General features: G+C 46.5%; 1 protein-coding gene across 1 annotated transcript in view; it reads right to left on the bottom strand.

The window, feature by feature from the left end:
- The window catches only part of LOC125756166 (uncharacterized), a 119197-nt gene that overhangs the window by 92983 nt on the left and 1681 nt on the right, over nucleotides 1–24533 (bottom strand). Inside the window, exons 2-5 of the mRNA XM_049420204.1 lie at nucleotides 22650–22844; nucleotides 20279–20491; nucleotides 8858–9004; nucleotides 6832–7024 (exon numbers count right to left, since the gene is read on the bottom strand). Of these exons, the coding sequence (XP_049276161.1) occupies nucleotides 6832–7024; nucleotides 8858–9004; nucleotides 20279–20491; nucleotides 22650–22844 (748 nt within the window). The remainder of the gene's footprint in view (nucleotides 1–6831; nucleotides 7025–8857; nucleotides 9005–20278; nucleotides 20492–22649; nucleotides 22845–24533) is intronic.

Below are 24533 nucleotides of genomic sequence, written 5' to 3' on the forward strand. Positions count from 1 at the left end.
TGATGCGCTTCTCAGTTCGGCCCGAAAAATTCAATTTCTTGCGCTTCGGGGAGGCAAGTGGGGCCCGCAGAGCTTCAGCCTTGATACGCTTGACTGTTCGTTATCACTCACTCCGGTGAGCTCGGCGACAGTCGGGCACTGCATTTGCAGACAAGTCACGCTGACGGCGCCTCACTCCAGCGATGACAATGCAGATAACTTGCGTGGTCTGGTTTGATAGCCACTTTCTGTCACATTACAGCTTCTTCGGAGAACGAAACGGCGAGTTTGCGGCCGCACACGGTTCAGGCCAACGGTTCATGCGGCATCGAGAACGCCATGTTTACTGAGACTCTGAGAGAGCAGGCGTGAGGAAAATGTGGTGCAGGCGTGAGGAAAACGTGGTGCTGTCCAAGAAATAAAGACAGAAACAAACTTGAAGTTTACAATAACATTTTTTCACGAATGCCTTCCCATACTCGTCCTCTTTTTATAATGAAGAAGTTTTTATTTATTCGAGCTAGGTAACTTTTCGAATTAGAAAATAAATATAGGTACTAATTCTTGGCGGGCGCGCATGCAGGCACTTTGGCTCTGTAGCTTCCACAGCGGTGCTGCGGTGCCAAGAAAAGTTGTCGCCGAGAATAGAACTAGAGTGACCTAGAATAGGGGGAGTGTCCAAAGCGCCGCGCGAATACATGGGAGGAGCGAGGGCCTTTTGCGGTGAACTCCCGCGCAGCGGCGCTACCATGCCGGACCCGTGGGCTTTCTCCGCGGCGCAAGCCGCGTCAAAGCGGCGAGCGTCTGCTACGCGCGTGATATTTTGGCCGCTATTAGCTAAAGTTGCGGAAATTTTGGCAATATTTAATTCTGCGTCACTGCAACATAATACTGCAGCGACTAATCACACAGAGAACGCGTTTGTTAGTTTGTGTGTTGTGAAACGGGGATTTTGTATATAGGATGGTTTGTCACCGCATTGGTCCACACTTTCGTGGCTATTTGAGGAACGCATCCTGCGCGCACTTTATCGTGAGAAAAGGCGCTTAACTTACTTTCGTGTGGAATGGCGAACGTAAACTTGCTGCAGGAGAGAATAAACTGGAGATAACCAGGAGAACGTAGCACATATTCACGTATTAACTAGCTCATGCATGCTAACGCGTTTGCACCCTTCATATCCTATCTTTTATTTCGTGCATTCGATTTGTTTTACAAGGCTGCCTCCAGCGCTCTGTTGTTTCAAGCCATTTCATGCGAAGCCGGATGTGTCAGTCGGCTTGGCCGCGGTACCAAAAGTAAAAAATTACTCGCGTAACTTGCGTCTCGTTGACTTGGTATACACGAAAATTGGCACGGAGAGGCACGAATGTGCGTATGCCCAACACGACCAATAGGTCATGGGATCACTAACTTGACATGCTTGCCATCTGCGTAACGACTAACAATAATAATATGGTGTGTGGCGCGCAAACCCGCTTTCTGTAGCCAGAAATAATTCTGACGATGTGTGGTCTGACGATTTGTTTCCGTCAGGTTATAAAAAACTTGATGGTCACCAATATCGATTTCAACATGTTAGAGTTACCCATACATTTTGAAGAACTGACCGCATAGGTAAAATGTATGCCAAAAAAATACATGAAAAAAAAAAAACGTGGCCCCCTTATGCATTCGCCTGAGATGACTCGAAAACGAAAGCCATCTTTTTCGTCAGTCGATGCATTGAACCTCCCTCGCCCGTCTGAAAGCTTTCTGCACATAACGTGGTTTCGGACTGCCGACAGGATCGAAGGCATTGCAAGCTTTCTGCACCTCACCTGCTTTTACATTGCCTTCGTGATCGGCCCCCGATCACGGAGGCAATGTAAAAGCAGGTGAGGTGCAGAACGATCACGGAGGCAATGCAAAGCGACCATGTCATGTGATGGCGACATCATATGACGTCACGTTGAATGACGTCATAGTGACGTCACAAGTTCTGTCGACGTCATCGCGTGATGATTTTGTGCATCACTCGTGTTGACTACGCGGGACGCCGACGGTCAATTTTCGTGCTTGATGAGACATCTGAGGCTTTAGCCTTAAGAAAAGACAAACCAAAGAAAATGAAACGATAACAGTGCAACATCCTCACTTCACGTTACGAGCCTCACTTCACGTTACGAGCGATCGCCTGAAAACAAACGTGATTCTCAGTTCAGAGCAGCTGATTGCACGCGTCTGCGGGACAAAAGAGGCTTGCTTTACCCGTCTGGTCACCTCTTTATATTATTCAAGAGATAAGCAGACTCGCTATTTAAGTACTCCGGAGCTTCAGCACGAAATTGTGGTGGACGCTATATTGAGGTCATCAGGAAAAAGCGGGAAATTGCGGTCGGGTGCCCTTTCGGCGCGCACTCAACTGCCGCGGAAACAGTTGTATTTTATGTAACTACTCGCCCACATCTTTTTGTAGTCTCTGAACCGGGCGAAGGCTAACCTCCAAGAACCGTGATAACATCTGAAGTTGAGAATGAGTTGTTTGAAACTGTTTTCATTTCGTATCGTGACGGCTTGAAGCAATGCACGCATCTCGCGCGAAGGCTTCATACTGATGTTCAGCGATCCATTGCAACATGCGGCTAGGTACAAAATGTATCTCTGCATTTGAACAATTTTCTGAAGTGATTGAGATATTACGCTTCTATTTCTCAATTTCTTACCGTATTTTCGTTTCGGCAGCTTGTACAGCAAGAATGGGGGCATTTGTAACTTTGTTTCATGATATCTGGATATCAGGGGCGTAGCCAGAAATTTTTTTCGGGGGGGGGGGGGGGGGGTTCAACCATACTTTATGTATGTTCGTGCGTGCGTTTGTATGTGTGCGTGCCTATATACGCAAGCAAAATTGAAAAATTTCGGGGGGGGGGGGGTTTGAGCCCCCTCAACCCCCCCCCCCCTTGGCTACGCCCCTGCTGGATATTTGTAAAGGATTTTCTATATTACACCTTTTATGCAAAAACTTGGTGGAATAAGGTTAGTTTACCTGGCATTGCTTTTCTTTCAAATGTTTGCGCACGGTGAGCCTTGTTGTACGATACCTCAGAAGCAAAAATAAGACAACAGCATTGCGGTCGTATGGCCGTCTCTACTCCTTTTTTTTCTTTTTTTTGTTTCCCTTGCGTCTTCCCGGTGTGCTCTGTCCATAATAAAGTGCCAGTGGAGGCTAATTAATTGTCGAATAAAGCGGCGTGCATATGGCTGGCAAACCAGTGGCGACCATGAGTAAAAAGCTCGTAGTGTGAAGCGGTCACTGCGCGCAAGTATTTCAGCTGACTGCGCGTGCAATTTACTTTTTTTTATTACTCTTAATTCGTGCATGCGTGATGCTATTGCCCGATTAATCGTGCGAATAGGGTTTTTTTTTTTTCGTTCTTTGCTTGTGCGTGGTCCGTTTGGCGCGTTTTTACACACGCACCAACGTTATCGAACTCTGTAACCGCAACTAGGCTACGCTGATGCCACTTGACACATGATTTTTTGCATTCTGTTGTTGCCCCATCATTAACACAACGCTTAAAGATGGATAAGCTCCATTCCGCACCGCATCATAAAAGTTAAGTGCACTTCAAGTACCCTGTGTGGAAACACGGCGCAAAAAACTACAGCGCGTAGCAGACGCCCCTCGCTTTCCGCGCGCTTCCCGAGCGCGGAAAGCCCACGGGTCCGGCGCAGCAGCGGCGCGGCGCGGGAGTTCACGGCAAAAGGGCCACGCGGGAGCCGGCGCTTTGGACACTCCCCCTATTCTAGGTCACTCTAATAGAACAGGAGAGTGCTCGGAACGGCCGCAGCACCAATGTACAGAAAGTGAAGCCAGAACAAGGTCAATCCACCTGCGGCGCTGCGATCGGTAGTCTGCAATGTGTCGTCGTTTAAGAATTGCGCGCGTAAAGTCCCTAGATATTTCCCTGTTCTTTAAAAAGGAAAAATCTAGGGACTTTATGCGCGCGGTTCCGCCAAAGTGGCGGAGGGGTAGAATGCCCGCTTCTCACTCTAAAGGCCCGGGTTCGAATCGCAGACGTAGATGGTGGATTTTTATTCTTAGTGTCACCTTTCATAGCTGTGTTGATTGTCTGTCGATAGAGCCGGCGATATGTCGGAACCTGAAGTCACCCTTCGCGTTAGTGACGTATAGGCCGTCGAGGCTGGTAGGTCTGGATAGTGCTACGTAGAACAACATCAGTGGGTGGTGCTTGTCGAATTCGTAGACTACCTGGTCGTATGTGGCCTACGTAGCCTAGTCTACAAAGCGGCTGTCAGTCAATCTGGCATCATCCTCGGTCAGCATGAGGCCACCACCCAGCCTCGTAAGAAATGAAGAGGACACTGCGTCGTTCTGGCGGACTAAGTGCACTTTACGGTGCGATGCTGTGAATATTATACGTAACTTTGGTTAATGTATTCCTCCGGGGTCGAGCAATGCTTCAATATAGCTTGCTGATCATAGGAATACAAATGTAATCTTTATTAAACTGCTATAACAGTGGAGGAAACAAAGGAACAACAGACGTTAATCTGATATGACGCCTGTATCGTAGGAGTACACATCGTAGGAGTATCATCTAGTGTTTACTGCTTTCTTGCAAAATTATATAACCAGCGGCATAACCACAATTGACGCTGCACCGATATTACACATGCATTGGCCGTTTTTCCAAACCAGTTTATAGACCTGGCGTGGTTCTGTGGTAGAATACCCGATTGCCACGCAGAATGCTTGGGTTCGATTCCTGCTGGGAGCCTAATTTTCATTCTTTCCATTGGTCGGGTCAATGCTGCCGGTGTCAGTTTTTCTTAACGTTCTCGCGTTCCTGGGTAGGTATAAACTGTCAATCACCTGTGGCGCATACCCGTACACCGCGGCCCGTGGTAAACGGGTATGTACCACACGTGTCTGGAGGAAAGGGTTTGACGACGTACGCGACAGAAGTTTCGCGTTATTCATTTCGTGACCCGACAGTCATATTCGGCAAATCCTCTTACCCTCCCATGCCAATTTTGTTCTACACGAAGTTAAGGAGGCGATCATGAGACCACCCGGACGTAGGCGGCTAGATAGATAGATAGATACGTAGATAGAAACGCTCAAAGTGCCAAAGGTTCGCTAAGAAATTCTCCACATTTAAAAAGCTGCGCAATATAAACACGGATAAGTAAGCACTATAGTAAGGACACACTAGTAAGGACAGATGACTAGTCGTGTTTCGTTACTGTAGTAAAGCTTATATGGCGCTGATTTCTTTTTAAACTGTGGTTGCTTCTGTTATTTTCCATGGACTGTTTGTGAATGTTTGCACGAACACTCATGAGCATTTTTGTATGTCATTATAACTTTATTTTTCGTTGAGGGTGTGTTCCAATACTCACCGTTGAAGGGTAAATAGACAGATAAGCGGATAGCGGCCATCTTGAGTCTCATTCCAATTCTCACGTAGCCGGAAAAATATAATGCTTCGTGAAGACAGCATCGGATACAAATGCGATGCAGGCTACATCGTTATTCAAACAAGATGGCGGCTGAGCGCCATGCTCGGATCTCACTGGTATGGTCGTCGGTCCGCAAGTAGACGCTTTTTATAGGCGCTTAATGCAAGCCGCGTTGATGTTTTCATAGATTTGAACAATAATAAGTTAAACAAATTCTCCTTGTTTCCCCTAGCTTTCTCTTGTCGACGGGCGGTGGCGTCACGTCGCAGAGACGTCATGCAGACGCGTTCCATTAGCTGGACAAATGAGGACTTCTAAGCTGTCAGGGTAGAGTGCGTGCGATGTTATCCAGGATTGTTTCGTTTTACTTCATTCGTGGCTCACACCAAATGTAGGAGAACGTCCTAGATTCTAATAAAATTGGCTAATATCAACAACAAGTTTCCAGTAAAAAAAAATCGTGAGCGTTTTTCCATCTTCCTTGTCATACGTCCAGCAGGGTAACTGCTGGCACGTCTCTCGACAAATATTTTACGTTAATATAGCTGGCAGAGTTGTGCACGTCATAAGAAGGATAAAAAAAAAGAAAAGCTCCAAAGTGTTTTATTTCCTCCCTAGCCTTATATAGCTAAATTTGACCTCCCACATTCAGGCAATGCGTGCTAAAACCTACGCGTTGTGCGATCTCGGAGACCGTTTAGCAGGATGATTCAGCACCTAGTTACAAAGTGTCACCACCTGCCCCGCGGCTTTTGGATGTCACTGCCTGTACCTCGATGCGAATTTACGCCATTTGCATTGTGTTAAAGGGGTACTGACAGGAAAATTTTTAACTTGTTTCTTTTGCGTCAAATGAAAAGCCAAGCCTTCAAGAGCCAGAAAAGGTGGTGCTAAGCGCGAGTGCACCCTGGAAAAGTAGTTACAGTATGTTTTTAAAAGATAGTTTCGGGGTTCCTACTGTTCCCTGACGTCACAACACGGTATGACCTTCTCGTCACGTGCTCGCACGTGACGATTCCAAGGCCGCTTCGCACCGTGGCTTGGTTGGTGACGCCCAAGCAGCCATTTTGAATGTTTTGGTGACGCACAAGCGGCCATCTTGGAAGTTTTGGTACCTGACGTCATCACAACTAGCCAGACTGCTGCGTGAAGTCACCAGAATTAGTACTGTAGCCTGAGGTCAAGTTAGTGTCGATGTCGGTAGGTGTGCCACGGAAAAAAATGACTTTAATATAAAAATAAAATATCTTATCAGCATTTGCTGAGCTTCACACTTGCTCAGAGCCGTCTCTGCATACAGGAGATTTGTATGGCCGAGTAAACTCGCCTTCGAAAAAAGGTGTCAGTACCCCTTTGAATTTGTTTTGGCGCAGCGTCGGAGGCTAGCCGGCGAATTCAAACGCGGCTTTTCCTTTCACCCCGAGCTCGGTCACTTGATAAAGCAGCCCGTCTTCTGGGTTTGTGGCGTCAGGCGGGAAACTGGCGGAAGTGACGTAGAGCGTGTCGTAGTTCTTGCCTCCGAAGCAGCATGACGTAGTGTACTTGGCAGGAAAGTTTATCTTGGTGAGGACTTTAGCTGAAATCAGGAAAGGGTTAAACGTGAGTAAAACAGAATATATATATATATATATACATATATATATATATATATATATATATATATATATATATATATATATATATATATATATATATATATATATATATATATATATATATCGCCATCGTCAAATACAAACGTGAAGTAGTATGTTCTGTTCAATGTGCAATTCTGTAATGAGGGAATTTTAAGTCAATCAGAGAGCTCGTGGAAGTGCTCTGGAACAATAGGAGCTGACTAGATGGCGAATTTGGCAACATGGCGGAGTTCTACAGTGTCCACCCAGAAAAGTAGTCATATTACATGTCTTTATAAATAGGACATGCGCAATAGGGCGTTATCCAAGTTCACACATACAAAAAACTCTAATCGTATATTCAGTAAAATACACAAATCACCTTTTTAAGTCATATATTTAGATGGCCCATCTCAACGTATAACACTTGCAGCAGCAATCAGTGTATGAGTCACCGAAAAACACTGCATATGCATCATTACGCAAAGGTGGCCATGCGGTTCAGGCTTCGTATAGTGTCAATGTTCCAGGACTTCATTTGGCGTGCTGCTACAGAATACGTCTGTACTCTGATATTCTCTTGAAATTCCAAATCTTTTCTTGATGCACATTATGGTTCGGTATTTTTATCACAAGGAGCATATATCGATATTTGGCATGTTCAAGCGATAATAGTGCAAGGTACTTCCGCTTTTACCGAAGCTGGGTTACAAGCGCGACAGTTTAAACCAGGGTGTATACGTCATGTTCTACGCATGTGCTTAGCAGAAATAACATTACGACCAGAGTAGCTCTCGATACATCCGTCCCGAAGATCTGCTCAAAAGTGTATTGTTGTTAATTAACATTGCATGTATATTCTAAGGTTGGAAGTGCTAGAACCATTATAAAATTATGAGAAACGTACTAGCGGGGGACAACGAGTTAATTTAAACAAACTGGACCTATTTAACGCGCACTAAAATATAAGCACACCGGTGTTCTTTTACTTCGCAACTCATCCAAGTGCGGCCGGCGTGGACTGGAATAGAGCCCGCGTCCTCGAGCTGAGCAGCGCGACAGCTTACCTGCTAATCAAGCTACCACTGCAGGTAGCGGTTAACATCACCTCGAACTCTTTGATGCAAGCTTTTGATAACCCTTAACTGGTAAAAGCCAAGGCATTCCTCAACGCATTCGCAACTTGAACTTTATTTGCATCAGGTACGACATACACGATGCGGGTGACTCGAGAGAAAAAATTTGCCTCAATGACATCTTGACTGAACGGGGCCTCTTTAATGGCGCAGAGACAGCGCACCTGTCGTGTACCTGGACGGTCATGCACGTCGAAAATGGGGTCACGCATGCTATTTCTTCCGAACAAACGTTTATCGTTCACTCCCTGTGAATTTAGCAATTTCAACATACTTCCGAAATTCTATAATTACAAACGTTAATTAACGCGCCTCTCCCGTAGCATGGACGATCGGCCCTTTATTATGCGGGTGACTGCCGCATTTGCCCGAAATGCAACTGAAAAGGGCAGGACAATCCCCTCCGTCCCTGTCTTATCTATCTATCTATCTATCTATCTATCTATCTATCTATCTATCTATCTATCTATCTATCTATCTATCTATCTATCTATCTATCTATCTATCTATCTATCTATCTATCTATCTATCTATCTATCTATCTATCTATCTATCTATCTATCTATCTATCTATCTATCTATCTCATAGGCTCGTGCTTTCAGAGAAAGAAGCACTGAACTAAAAGAACATTCGTATATTTGCAACAGATCACTTACCGGTCTCAGGGTCGACCTGCACCACAGCGCCGGCTGAGAAGCAAGCAATCCACAGTTTGTCGTTGACGTCGATGGTCATGCCGTCAGGGTAGCCCAACTGCTCGTAGCCTGGAGTCACCCGGAACTCGGCCAGCACGCGCCGGTTACCTGCGCCGACGACGCAACCACTTTTGAAGGGTGACCACCTCTGGATGTTTATTCACGCCATGCCGTGAATTATCTGAAGTACATTGAGTGCTTTTGTGCATTCATCTTTTCTGTTACACTCAGGCAGAGTTCGAGTAGTTTCTTGAATGCACAGTAAAAAAGTTATTTCACTTGCATTTTATATAGGAGCGAAGATTTTTCGTAAACCAGAAAAAGCGCGAGAACAAAATGCAAGCGAAGGTCGCGGGATCAAATCCCGGCTGCAGCGGCCGCATTTCGATGGAGGCGGAATGCTAGAAGCCCGTTTACCTAGCTTTGGGTCCACGTTAAAGAACCCCTGCATATGGTCGAAATCTACGGAGCCCTCCTCTACGGCGTCTCTCATTATCGTATCGTGCTTTTGACACGCAGAGCCCCCAAAATTACAGAAAATACAAGCAGCAGTGCCGCTTTAAAAGAAACAACCTCTGAAAATACAAGCAACAAGACACGTTGTTCTCTCCTGGCGTTTCCCATATTTTCGTCACAATTCGGGGCGCCAGCAGTCCGTTGACGTTACATCACGAGGAAATAAGCTCTCGATTGGTTCATATAAGAGGGATCTCAGTTGTGAATTGTCTCCGAGCCTGCTTTGCCATGCAGTCCGTTCTGCCCTGTCTCGCTTGATCAATTGATTTTACTTTCATGGAAGTAGGCAGCGCGAAAAGCAAGAGGACGCACACTGGAAGGAATGAGAAGAGCAAGAGCTGACTTTCAAATTAAAAAGAAACGCTTAGTTGAAAGTCAGCGCTTGTTCTTGTCATTCATTCCTGTGTGCGTCGTCTTGCTGGTTGCGCTGCTTACTTCCATGCATCCATACCAACTGACCCAGCTATGTACACTTCTGGAATTGATTTTTTTCACTTCGTTGCGTGCGTTTTTTTTTTTTTGACAGCGCAAGCGGTGATAACAGCGTGTAAGACTGGTGAACTGGGCTTTCCTCCAAAAACAACTTACACCTTTTGGGGAGTCTTTTTTTTTGTCGCGATAGTAATTGTTACTTCGCCTGCGTATACGTTTGTTTTATTTGAAATTTGGCTGTCGCCTTGTTTCCTATAAATACTGCTCTGTCACGTTGACAGCGCGCACGCCGGTCGTGACCTGGTGTTGCTGGCAATGCGGCTTCAAAGAGACCGGCAGCCAATTTTTATGGTACCTGTTTTCTTCAGGTGCCACGGAAAGATTACCGGTCAGAGTCTCAATTCACGGAATGATAACGCGGGAAACGCCGCGAAACATTTATAGTCAGAGTTTCTCGGTCTACCCCGACTATGAGGTCGTACGCACAACACATGCTGCAAACAGGGGGTCGGGGGAGGGGGGAGCGCGACAGCGCTTCGTTTTTGTGTTCTGTGGATTGCTGCTCATGCTCTCACTCCGCGCGCATGCGCCGTGACCCTGTACGTTCCACCAGCTGCCGTGAAGCAGCGCTGAGAAGCGGCGCCGCTTCCCAGTGTCATCTCTTGTTGCCTCGTATAAGCGGGACAGAATAGAGCGGGCACGGAAGAACAACATGCAAGCTCTAATTTTGAGCGCTAATGTAATTTGTGCGCATAAAAGCAAACGGAACGACTCCATAGTGAGCTAGCATCAAGGCTCTACCGCTAGGCTGCGCGACATACCGGTTTCCTGGGGCCTTTAAACGCAACTTAAAATATAATACTACTCAAATCGTGAGAAGTATGCTTGAATCTGTCACTATAACTTACGGTCTTTTTCGTTTCTACCAGGTTCTAATCGCACGTTCTGGCCAGTTGTCGGTCCCTTTAAAGCAGAGAAACGCACTCAAGATAAATGGCGATCATTCTTGCGAGACGAGACCGACGCCCGAATGGTGCAATATCTTTTTTTTTTTTTTTAGAGTTGCAGGCCATCAGCACAGGATAAAGGCTATCTGGAATAATGTGGCCGCCTGCCTCCGGACAACGGTGTGTTCTGGAGCGCAGAAGCATTGGCGTAAATCATGGGGCGGTCAGGGGGGTCCTACCCCTCTTGTGTTCAGGCTGGGCGGCGGGGGGGGGGGGCACACTTTGCAAGTGTCCCCCCTTGAGATTTAGCATTAGAACATCATATATTTGAATTACGAGGACGGATAACTGGGCTAGTTTGTGGGAGCTCATGTTAAGGCAGGTAGCGCAAAGAGACACGGACACAAGCGAAGAAGTTTGAAGTTGGCGCTTGTCCTGTGCACTTATTCTTCGCTGGTGTCCGTGTCTCTTTGCGCTACCTGCCTTAACATACTGAAATATTGGCAGAGCCAACTAACGGGACACAGAAGGGGAACACAAACAGGCGCAGACTGAAACTTGGATTTATTCACAGAAGATAATATATACCAGGAAAACATGAAGGGAAAGGGAAATACATGAGGGAAGGATCCACCATAATCAGGTGTCGTCCATAAACGAGATTTCACAATCTAAAAGCGATATAGAAGGTGAGCTGACACAACTATCAATATTCCTTTTAATGAAAAAGGCTTCCGCATGTATTTCCCTTTCCCTTCATGTTTTCCTGGTATAGATTATCTTCTGTGAATAAATCCAAGTTTCAGTCTGCGCCTATTTGTGTTCCCCTTCTGTGTCCCGTTAGTTTGCGCTGCCAATGTTTCAGTATGAACCTATACCAACTTGCCCGCCTTTCAACACTTCTGCTGCCTTAACATATTTGAATTACTTGACAGTTAAGTATGGCGCATTCAACTGCTTTAAAGGCTGATTATTTTTTAGTGTGTATCTGTGTTCAACACCCCTCAGCTGTGTCAGACTATAAAAATCGCAAAAGCCGCTCGACTATGTTCAAAGAAGACTGAATAGAACAATGAAATTGCTCGAGCTGGGACCCCATGCTCGTTTTACAGCGAAAGCTGTAATGAGATCACAGCAAGGGCCGTTTCTGGCGTCGCCGTCGGTGTCCGTAACCACTATCGCGCGAAATAAAAAAAAACGATATAAGAAAAATAAACGCCAGGCCTGCGCGGAAAGCGCAGCACAGTCACAGCGAAAGCTGGAAGAGCGGCAATTATAGTGCCCGTTATAAACTCTGTTGTGTCTACTAATACAAGTACACTAGCGTACCCGCTACGCCACAAATAATAATTTTTGTGAAGTTGGGAAGCACCTACCACGACATTATTCGTCATTCTGCGGAGAAGCGAGGTACCATCTGTAAGGCATTATGTTCACTTTGTTCATGCCACGGTTGATTGATTGATTGAAATAACTTTAATGAGGTCCTGTGGGACGCGCCCGAGCGCGCAGCGGGCGACTCCCACGTCGGGACCGTCAGGCCAAGCCTGTCGCGCATAGCCATGTGGGAGGCGGCCATCCGCGACGGTTGATGGCAACGAAGAATTATGGCTGAGTCCTTTGTAATGGGTTGGAAGCTTTGAACCATCCACTAGTTACGTAATTCGCATTCCGTGACGCCCGGTCGTTATTTAATACCCCTGTCACACGGGCACTCGTGAACTCCGTTTAACTCCCTCGTCTTTTCCTCGAGGGAGAGGAGGTTCATGTCACACGGTCACCATTTCGCTGAAAAAGTTAAATGGAGCTTTTGGTGGAGGGAGTTCGGTAATGACCATTAGGGCTCAATGGAGTACTCTCGTTTCCAGCCGGCTACTGCTACGCTGAAAACCGCACTAGCAAAATCGTCCTAATGAGCTCAATTATAATGTTGCTCTTTTTTTGCGTAGCATTTCACGCCCCGTAGTGTCAGTTTTAGTTTTATTTTTTCGGACATCAGCGCTTGTACTCTCCACACCAACGCCTCGCCAAGCCGCCGCTGTGAAGCTTCGCGCCATATTTCTTTCTGTACGTGTGAGGCGCGCGCACTAAAGTCCCTCTATCTTTCAAAAGTAGCGAAAGGTCTTGATCCAGCCGCCGCGTCCTGCGATAGGTCGGTTGGCGACACGTGACCTTTTCGCCTTCGCGCCCCGCCCAAAGGGTCCAGCGGCGGCAGCGCTGTGCCGGCGATAGGTACGGACCACTGTGTTTTCAAGCGTGGAGTGGGGTGATTTTAGCGAGTAGAGAGTACTTCACGCGCCTCTGTCGCATTGTTGTTGCAATCTAGAAGCGTTTATGTACCTGAAGTTGAGTGGACGCAGGAATTCCGCGTTTGAATTTAATGTTTGGAGCGTGACGTGCTATGTCGGGTCTCTATGCCTTCGGTTGCCTCCCGCGCGGAGGACAGAAAAAAGCTTTTCTTTTTTTTTTTTTTGTTCCTCGCGGTGAGAAAAATATATGCTGAAGGAAGGCCCAACAAAATCAGTCGCAAGAAATTTGTGCCCACAGAAAACACCCGGATATGCGAAGTAAGTTATTTTGTAATGGTTATAACTTCAAGCAGCCTTTCGCCTGGCCGGCGTGCTTTTGTTCGTGAATATGCGTGAGCATTATCTCAGCAAGGCTATCATTGCTTCGGCATTCTTTATGCCGTAGATTTGTGCGCAGTAGTCAATGTAGAGTCACACCCCGTATCTCTAACATTAAATTGCTCGGAACCCAATAAAGCTGCCTTTGTTTTTCTCAGCCGAGGTGGCTTCAACATTACAAGCTCACAGGGAAATGAGCATTTGGGATTAGTTTTTTGCCACACCTTGCCGTGTTTTGCCGCACTGCTGTGTGCGAGATCGATTAAGACTTCTTCATTGAAGCATTCCGCGTGATGTATTCCCTAGAGGACCAGAATGCTTTTGACATGTTAGAATAAATAATATTGCAAGACGCTGGGAGGAAACAAGTGAAACCATATATGCCGCACCGAACATCTTTGCTGATTTGCCAAGGCAGAAGGAACGGAAGCCACCCTGCAAGCGAATGAGGGGGGATCAGTGCTCACAAAAAAACTACCAAAGAAAAAGTTTGTTATGAATTCATGCAATAAAACCCAGTTTTTCAATAGGTACTCTTCTGTTCTCTTGCATCTCTACAGAAAGCCACCTAACACAGCTTTTCTTGTTGTAGTCTGGTTTTAGGGCCTGTACGTGTATACATACCCCAAATTTATTTGAAATGACATTGGGTAACATTGCAACGTGCCTTTATATCTGCGGGACACGGAGGCAGCGGGGGTAGTAAAAGGGGGACGGCTTTGGATAAATGCACGTTGTTAAAAACAGTTAAACATTAAAATGGGCGAGGCACTAGTGGGCAGGCTATATTTCCTAGATCTTGAAAGGTACTCAAGTTGCTGATATTCCTCAAATGCAGTGCAACTGCATTTGAGGAATATCAGTCCTTCTCCTAAGGGAGGAATACATGAGGAATATCCCCACTTCTCCTAAGTAAATCTCTTAGACTATAAACAAAATAAGCTTAGTTAAAAATACCGTGTAACCGTGGAAAGACTTCCGAACACTGACAAACACAGTCAAACCAATAATAGCGCGTATTTTGCGCTACGCAATACAAGAGCGCTAGGTGCCCGATGAAGTTTCCGAAAGTAGCAGTACGCTGACTACCTGCCTATTTTATTCGAGCTAGAAAACAAGCACTTTTAACTCACCCAAACACCACCTGTTCTTCAAGTTACGCTGAATGTCAAAATATGCAAAGAAAAAAAAATAAATGCCCTGCGTGGCTGCTGCTGTGGGGAACCCGCTCGGAACCTGCTTCGGAAATGCACGCGTTTTATTTCAATATTTAACGTGCTCCGTGCTCGTTAAAGTTATTGTCCCTGTAGTTTGAGAACTGATGAGCATCTTAAGCCAGAAATATTAATAATTTAGCGGTTCAAGCGAGCACCGAGTTCGGTTGCAGTCGCCCGCAATATGCACGGGAGCGAGCGGCGCGTCGTCTGCTATCGCTGCTCCTTGGACCCCTCGAGAGGGCGCGCGTGTAGTTGTCGCTACCTTTATAAATATAGGGACCTTAGCGCGCACAAGCACTGTGACAGCAATGGTGATTCCGAGCACTTCATCAACACACAAAAGCACGTTTTTGTTGCTTTAAAGGCGAGTACACAGGCGAAAATTTGGACGTTTCGACGAGCGCAGCAGCGCTGTTTCTGCCCCTTGCGGCAACCGTCGAAAGCTTGCACCGAGCCGTGTAGCACGGCCACAACTCCATTCTGGTTAAGCTTCATTAAGGAGTTCAATGCGGAACGGAGATAAACGGAGTTCGGTGGGGGCCGTGTGACAGGGGTATAATAACATACGTTAACCTGAGGATGAGAGAGAGGGCGGGAATTAACTTTATTGAGACCCTGAGGATACGCATGATGGGAGACTTGTGGGCTTTCTTAGCAACCAATAGAAGTGCACTTGCGAGGAACCTAACACATCTGTAAGTGCACCTAATGCTTTACAGATGTGTAGCTGGTGCCTCGCTTCTCCGCAGAATGACGAATAATGGCGTAGTAGGTGCTTCCCAACTTCACAAAAATTATGATTGGTGGCGTAGTGGGTACCTTGCTAGTGTACTTGCATTAGTAGCCCCAAGAGAGTTTACAACGTACTCTAGAAATGCCGCTCTTCCAGCTTTCGCTGTGACTGTGCTGCGCTTTCCGCGCAGGCCTCGCGTTTTTTTTTTAATTTTATTTCAAAGCATGGTTTAATTTTTGTCCAAATAAAAATACAACCCTTATGTATAAAAACAAATGACCGCCATTGTCTGATGTGTGTCCCCCCTTGTGATCTTTCTGGATTTACACCACTGCGCAGAAGAAAAGAGGGACATGATCATTACTGCCATGGGACAAAAAATATACAACCTCATGAGCGTAAACTGTTTTCACTAGACTAGCGGCTTCCACTATACCGCTGCGAAGACACCGAGAAGCGTTACGTCATGGATTGCGGCTGCATGCAGCGTATACACCCGGGACGGGAGCAAGAACCGTGACTGTTGCGTGCGTCACACTTCAATCGTTATGCTTGACATTCGCTGCGTGTGCCCTCAATATGCGACCGAGCGAAGGGCACCTATAGTGAGACGTAGAGTGCCGAGACTGCAGGCCCGTTTCGGGGGAGAAGTTTCTAGACGCGTGGGAAGCGTTGGTCATGGCAAACACGCTGTAAAAATGCATATTTGATAAGCTTTCTAAGTGACAAAGGCTCATACGCTCGTCTCTGCAGAACATGTTTAATGTGAATACACCTCAACGTACCGCGTCTATACATGACATCTAGCACACAATATATAACTCATTGTTGCGTAGTAACCTGTCATCCACCTCTCTCTACCGTAGTAAGAACAGCGTTAAAACCGATACACAGGAACACAGAAAGTTAAGGACAAAAATATTCGGCAGATCCCACGCATTGTGGGAATCGATGTAATGCGAAGCAGCCAGCAAAGAGCTGCATACATCGCCTTGTTTGTCTTTGAGCCAAATGAAATCATTCATGCCATGGCATCTAGTCCACCATATATCGCATGTTTGCCATGCACGCATGCATGCACAATCTAGTGTACACCACGCCAATGAAACGCATATTCTGGTATATAAATGCATGACCTGTCGCTTATGTTCATCACGCACTCGTGTCATGCCGTACCAATTTTGGTGTATATCACGTTAACAAAACGGCCGGAAGCGCACCATGACAAAATCATACCGTACATGCCATGCATAACATGATTCGCATGTTAAGACCTCTCATTTATGTTCATCATACAGTCACATCGCGCAATACCAATTTTGGTGTATATCAAAGGAGGGAAATGGCAGCGCGCGCACCATGAGTAGAGCATGTAAATCATGCCATACATGACATGCATATTATGGTTTTTCATGTCACCACCTGTCACTAATGTTCATTATACAGTCACATCGCGAAATACCAGTTTTGGTGTATATCAAGCTATCGAAACGGCCGCGAAGGCACCATGAGCGTGGCATGTAAGTCATGACATACATGACATGCATGTCATAGTTTTCCTGATACCACCTGTTATTCATGTTCTTCATACAGTCACATCGCGCAATACCAATTTTGGTGCATTCAATCTAGCGAAACGACCGGGAATGCACCATGAGCGCGGCTTGTAAATCATGACATACATAACCTACATGTCATGATTTCCATGTTACCACCTCTCATTTACGTTCGTCATGCAGTCGCCTCGCGCAATACCAAATTTGGTGTATACCAAGATAGCGAAACGGCCGGGAATGCACCATGAGCGCGGCATGTAGAGCATGACATACATAACCTGCATGTCATGATTTCCATGTTACCACCTCTCATTTACGTTCGTCATGCAGTCGCGTCGCGCAATACGAATTTTGGTGTATGTCAAGCAAGCGAAACGGCACGATTGCGTCATGAGCATGACATGTAAATCATTTCGTGCATGTCATGCATGTCATGCATGTCATGCATGTCATGCATGTCATGATTTTCATGTTACCACGTCTCATTTACCTTCGTCATACAGTCGCTTCGCGCAATACCAATTTTGGTTACATCAAGCTAGCGAAGCGGCCGCGAATGCATCATGAGCGTGGCAATTAAATCATGACATACATGACATGCATATCATGGTTTTCATCTTACCAACTGTTATTATTCATGTTCTTCATACAGTCACAGCGAGCAATACCAATTTTGGTGTATATCAATCTAGTGAAACGGCCGCTAGCTCATCATGAGCGTGGCATGTAAATCAGGTCGTACGTGACTTGCATGTCATGATTTTCATGTTACCACGTCTCACGTTCGTCATACAGTCGTGTCGTGTAACACCAGTATTCGTGTATATCACGCAAGCGAAACGGACGCGAATGCACCACGAGCGTAGCATGTAAATCATGACATACATGTCATGGATGTCATGGTTTTCATGCTACCACCTGTTATTCATGTTCTTCATAAAGTCACATCGCACAATACCAATTTTGGTGTATATCAATCTAGCAAAACGGCCGCGAGTGCGCCATGAGCGCGGCATGTAAATCATGTCATACATGACATGCATATCATGATTTTCATGTTACCACGTGTCAGTTATGTTCGTCATACAGAAATGTCTCGTCATACCAGTTTTCGTATGTATCCCTTCACTTAAACGGCCGCGAGCGCCCCGAGACCATGTCATGTAAATCATGCTGCACATGACATGCGCGTCATGATTTGCATCTTAGGACCTGTCATTATGTTCCTCATAAACTCTTGTCACGCCGTACCAATTTTGGTATGTATGAAATTAACGGAACGGCCGCAAGAGCCCAAAGGCCGTGGAATGTAAACCATGCTGTTCATGACATGCATGTCATGATTTTCATGATGTGACCTGTCATTTATGTTCGTGATAAGGCCATGTTATGACACACCAATTTCGTATACATCCGATTAACGGAACTGCCAGGGAGCCCAAAGGCCGTGGAATGTAAATCATGCCGTTCATGACATGCGTGTCATGATTTTCATGATATGACCTGTCATTTATGTTCGTAATAAGGCCATGTTATGACACAGCAATTTTGGTATACATCCGATTAACGAAATTTGGCCGGGAGAGCACAAAGTCGTAGGCGGCTAGATAGATAGATAGATACGCTCAAAGTCGCAGAAGTTCGCTAAGAAATGCTTCGCATTTAAAACAAGCACAGTTCTGTGTACGTGCCTGAGTACGTGCGCCGCGGTTTTGCGCTGCTTTTACAAAAGATTCATACCATCTGGCCCAACTTACTACACTTCTGCAATCGCCTGTCTCTATCAGTGCTTCTCCCGTTTCCTTTACATCGGCGAGGAGTATGCATGGTAGAGGTGACCCTCTGCATGTTGACTTAATTATCCTATTTTCTCTTGATTGAATGATACCCCCCCCCCCCTAAAGTGTATGCTGTGTGCAGGAACTAAAGAAGCAGTGGGCTTTGTAGCTTCGCAGAAGAGGACGACGAGTTAGCTGCGTCACGTCTCGCTGCACGTTTCTACTATTTGATTATATTGGTCCTCCAGACAGCCTCTCGACGGACGTTAAAAAAAACGCCAGGCCTGCGCTGAAACCGCAGCACAGTCACAGCGAAAGCTGGAAGAGCGGCGTTTCTAGAGCCCGTTGTCAGCTCTCTTGGGGCTACAATACAAGTACACTAGAAAGATACCCACTACGCCATAAATCACAATTTTTGTGAAGTTGGGAAGCACCTACTAAGCCATTATTCGTCATTCTGCGGAGAAGCGAGGCACCAGCCGCACGTCTGTAAGGCATTATGTGCACTTTGTTGACGCGACGACTGATGATGATGAATTATGGCTCAGCTCTTTGTAATGGGTTGGACGCTTTAAACGGCCCACCAGTTAAGTAATTTGCATTGGGTGACGCCCGGTTGCTATTTCCCTCTCCCGTCATGCTGTATAACATACGCTGCCGTGGGAGAGAGACGGGGTGGGGTGAAGAACTTTACTGAGACCCCAAGTAAATGGATCATGCGCTTATGGGATTATTTGGCAACCAATACAAATGCACTTGCGAGGAACCCACTACCCTCTAAATCATTGTAATTTTACTGAGACCCCGAGGAAATGGATCATGCGCTTATGGGCTTACTTGGCAACCACTACAAGTGCACTTGCGAGGAACCCACTACGCTATAAATCATTGTAATGTTTGAGAAGTAGGGCAGCAGGCACTGGGCCATTTTTCGTCATTCTACGAAGAGGCTGGTACCTGCTAAACGCATGTAAGGCATTATGCGCACTTTGTTGATGCTGTGCCTGACGACGATGAAGAATTATGGCAGAGTCCTTTGTAATGGGTTGGAAGCATTCAACAACCTACTCATTGCGCAATTAGCATTGTGTGACGCCTGGTTACAGAATTCGCGTTGTGCGACGCGTTGCGCGACGCTTGGTGCTTATTTTACTCTCTACCACGCTATATTGCATATGCTAATGTGGTTCCTTCCCGACATGAAGTCTGTATAGGACCTTTTTGCATAGCAGTTCCAAGCACCGGAATGGCTCAGAGGTTGAATACTGGACTCCCACGCAGAGGGCCCAGGTTCGAACCTCGTTCCATCCTGGAATTTTTTTTCTTATTTCGTTTTTTTTTCTTATTTCGAGCGATACTGGTTACGGACACCGGCGGCGGCGGCGGCAGCGGCGGCGGCGGCGGCGGCGGCGGCGGCGGCGGACAACTACGGCGCCAAAAACGGCCGGTGAAATGATCTCATAACAGCTTTCGCTGTAAAAGGAGGTCACATTACTCTGTAATGTTTAATGCGTAGGGACTCACAGTTTTGGCGCCAATCTATCCCCACAGAGCAGGCTCAGGAAAGGGCACTCACTTATTTCTCCGTTGGCGAGGTCGAAGTCGAAAGCGAACAGCTTTCCGGGCACGGAGTCGTTGTAGAACATGGTCTTGTTGTCGGCCGTCCACGTGATTCCGTTGGAGAGGGATATCTTGTCCAGCTTGTGCTTCAGCTGCCCCTTGGAGTAAGACCAGAAGTTGTTCTTGCCTTGGACCATGCCCTCGAGGTCGACATTTATAGGCATCGAACCTGCAACATGGAGTGAACGATGTGGCGTCGTGAAACGTTCTTAGAGCAACGCGTCGAGTTTAGCGGGGTGGTTTGGTTGCGGAGAAAAACTACGAGAATGTTTCAACTCAGGAAATCGTGTATAAATACGTGGGTACGATTTATTTGTTTGCCCTCAGGAATGACTGCACCAAATAGAAGACTTTGTTGAACTGAAAAATCACCACCCAGGCACTACGTACAGATGTTTAACTAAGGAAGCTCAAACGTGCGGCCCCTGTGATTATCACTGAACTAATCACGACGGTTCAATAAACTCTTTCTGAATTACCAGTTAGGTCTGTACAGAAACCTTAATTGGTGTTTGCCGTCCATGTGTTCCCTATTCTTCATTTTTATTGGATTAGGGATGTTGGTGGTTTTGATGGCACAGGGTGGCTGGGCTCGATGCAATCCAACGTAAACATGCATATTAGCGCAGAAGGCGAAAACCGACAAGGGCGAAGAAAAAGGCAAACACGCGTCTGTCCCATGTTTGTATTAATGCAATAGCGTTAAAGAGCTCGTTTCGCAGAAATTCCGGTGTCGGCGTCGGTGTCCTTGGTTGTGAGCGAAAAATCAGCGTTGCCCGTGACCGAAAAAAATTGAGAAAGATGAAAATAAAATAAATAATAAAGATCTTTCGTTCGAGTGAGATTCGAACCCAGGCCCTCTGCGTGACAAACAAGTGTTCCCCCACAGAGCCACGCCGTTGCTTGAAACAGCTTAGAAAGAAAACATCATATGAATGCCTTGCAGTGGGAGGAGTCTCGTCAACGCATGCAATATTGCGTGGCAGAAGCGTACAATCGCGCCAGACGTCAAAACAAGTGAACTGAAAAACGAGTAGGTGTTTTAAAGGCCCACCCATTACACAGCGCTCAGACAAATTTAATCATCATCAATAGCTTAAGCATCAACAAAGTGAGCACCTGCATAGGTTCGCGTGTTGCCTTACGGAGGCGTACTGGGCCCTTCGCTGATTCGCAAAACGAAGAATTGTGGCGTTGTGGGCACTGCGCAGCTGTACTTGCAGTAGGCATTCTAGGGTAGTTTGAAACGGCCAATGTTACGCGCAGAGACATTCGTTTACTTATGGCGTGGCTAAGGCACGCACCGAGAGCCGAAGCCAGGCTAGCAGTTCAGAAGGCGATGCGCACGGGGCCCGATTAAACTATCGCGTTCTACTCTCAGGCGTCCTGCTAAGTTTTTACCCCCTCTGGAGCTGCACTAAGTTGTTAACTTCCTTTGGGAACGTCTCTCTCTTCATATGGTGAACAATGGAGGGGTTCGGGGCTAAAATTCCTTCTTCGCCATCCAACCACTGGGAGGAACGGGACAAGATGCTTGTCGACGTCATTCGCGTCGCACGCCTTCATTGAAGGTTAGTTATCGGGCTGACGCGTGTGGGAGGGTCAAGCAACTCTTTCAGCACCGACATAGCGAAGCGGCGTTGGAGAAGCGCTCGATGCAGTGTCGGGAAGGATGAAGGAAACAGAAAGGCAGGGTCGTTAACTAGAAAAGCGTCTGGTTGGCTACCCTACGCTGACGGATTGGGAAAGAGGAACTTAAAGACGAGAAAGAGAGAAGGGAGGGAAAGAAGGAAATGAGCGGTGAGTTCGCTGACGCGCGCACGACTAGCCTGTGATGAAAAGTCACATGATCCGTTGTGCACTTCACTAACACCATCCGAAGGTGAAAGCAATCTTCTTCTTCTTTTTAATATAATAATATCTGGGGTTTAACGTCCCTCTTCTTCTTTTTACATCTTCTTCTCAGTCAATTGCATTGATTCTGCGCCCCCCCCCTCCTTGAAGCTTTCTAGACCTCACGCGGCGTTGCACTTCACCTGGAATTGGCCCACCCTTGATGAAAATTCGATGTCATGTGCTGACGTCATGTGCTGACGTCATGTGCGACGTCATATGATGACTTCATTCTTTTACCCGAAACAAAAGCCAAAACACAACAATAAACAAAGGAACCAGTGCGTTCGAAGCCGCAAGCACGCAGACTAGACAAATTCATTAACCACCCATCATTCCCATGGTGGCTGAACGATCGCAGCGCCACAGTTCCTTCTGGTAAATATTGTAGGAAACTCTGTGGTCGTTAATATGCGTCGCACAAGAGCCCTCACCTGCCCACAGTCGACCCAAGGCGTCGCACTTGCCGTCGTTGATGCGTGTAGGGACGGAGGATTCCTTGTCCAGCATCTCGATCAGCAGCGTCGTCTTCTTGGTGTCCAGGTCCACCTTGTAGACACCATTGCCCATGCACACCATCAGCTTCCGGTTGTCCTCGGCGTACGGGATCAGGTTGCCGATCTCGTAGTCTGCGCGTGCGTAAAAGCTGGCAGCTTACAAACGGGACACAGAACAGAAGTCACACGGTCCCTTACGCATTCGCCTAGGACGACTCGAAGGCGAAACTACGCCTCTGTTTTTTTTTCTTCTAAACCGATTGTATTGATCCCGCCCCAAAGCTTTCCACACCCAACGTGGTTTCGGAGGAATCGGAGGAATAAGATCTCTGAGCCTCACATAGTTTTGCAGCACCTCCGTGATCGGCCCACGCTTGACCAAGCGACGATGTCATGGGATGACGTCATCATAGTGACGTCACGATGGCGTCACCAATATTGCGACCCGTTATGTCATCACACGATGATAATTATTTACATCACTCGTGTTGACGCCCACGGTCAATTTTCGCGTTTGGTGAGGCACGTAAGGCTTTCGCCTTAAAAACTATATTTCTCGTATTCGTACGTTACCGTAGCTAAAAGTACCCTTCTTGCTGTGAGAACACGCTTGGTAAGTGAGAATAGGCACCAACCTCTCCTTAAAAAACATTTAATTTAAAAAAAACGCTCGATGAGAAAGTACGAGTGGCGACGCCGCAGTGATGTCCCTGCAACCATAGAGTTTCCTACAATACTTACTAGAAGGAACTCTGGCGCTAGTGTCTACGGGAGCTGCAACGCATGGCGCTTCAGCCAGCATGGGAATGATGGGTAGTACATAGATTTGTCTAAAGTTCGTTCTTTTGGCTCCGTTTGGCTCCGCGTCGCCTGCGTCCGCTTTGTCGCATAACTAAGTTCAGCAAAAGTCAGCAGTTCCACTTCACCACTTTAACCTTTTTAGGCTCACCAATTCAAATCTGGTCACAAAGTTCACAACTATCCATTCTTTTGTCCGAAAGAAAACCAAAACACAGCAATAAACAAAGCCACAAGTGCGTTCGAAGCCGTAAGTACGAAGATTAGGCAAACCTGTGTACTACCCGTCATTCCCATGGTGGCTGAACGATCGCAGCGCAAGAGCCCCCTCTGGTTAATTTTAGGAAACTCTATGCTTGCAACAACCCGTCGTGACTTCATACGTTTTTCACGGTGTCTCCTAAGGCCCACTAACGTTTATCAATGCAAATAAAAAAGAATTGCGTTGCATTGTATAGGAGCCAGAGGCTTGAAGAAAGAAATTTCGGGAAATATTGCTGTGCCAGCGCACATGCCAGAATACGAAAAAAAAAAAGAAATTTGTGATGTCACACCGACATTCATGTGCTGAAATATAGGCGCGAAATTTAGCAATAAGAGTACTGACCTTCGTTTTCGCCTGTAATAGATAACACACGTTAGCAAAGCTAGCAAAGGGAGGATTCGCATGATTGTTCCTAGTTTACGCTCGTACAAAAACGTTGTGTAACAGTTTCGAACTTACCAAGCCTTTTGCTTTATCTCACTCGCTATCGGAGCATGTTCTGATCATAGAAAAGGGGGGAAACGATAAATAGAAGACACGTGCGTTGAGCAGGACTGAGTCCTGTTTGCTACCCTGCACCAGGGAAGCAGAAAAGTGGAGGGAAAGTCTGAGACGACAAGAAAACTTTTTCTGTTGATTCCGCCGATGTAGGATTAGTTCCGTGCTCGACGTTACACACGGTCACTCGATTCAGAAATTGCTCCAAGTGTTCTGGTCGTCCTGTGCAACTGTTATGTGCAAGACCGCGGTCCAAAGAT

Source organism: Rhipicephalus sanguineus, chromosome 10 (genome assembly GCF_013339695.2).
Source record: "Rhipicephalus sanguineus isolate Rsan-2018 chromosome 10, BIME_Rsan_1.4, whole genome shotgun sequence".
Classification (NCBI taxonomy): domain Eukaryota; kingdom Metazoa; phylum Arthropoda; class Arachnida; order Ixodida; family Ixodidae; genus Rhipicephalus; species Rhipicephalus sanguineus.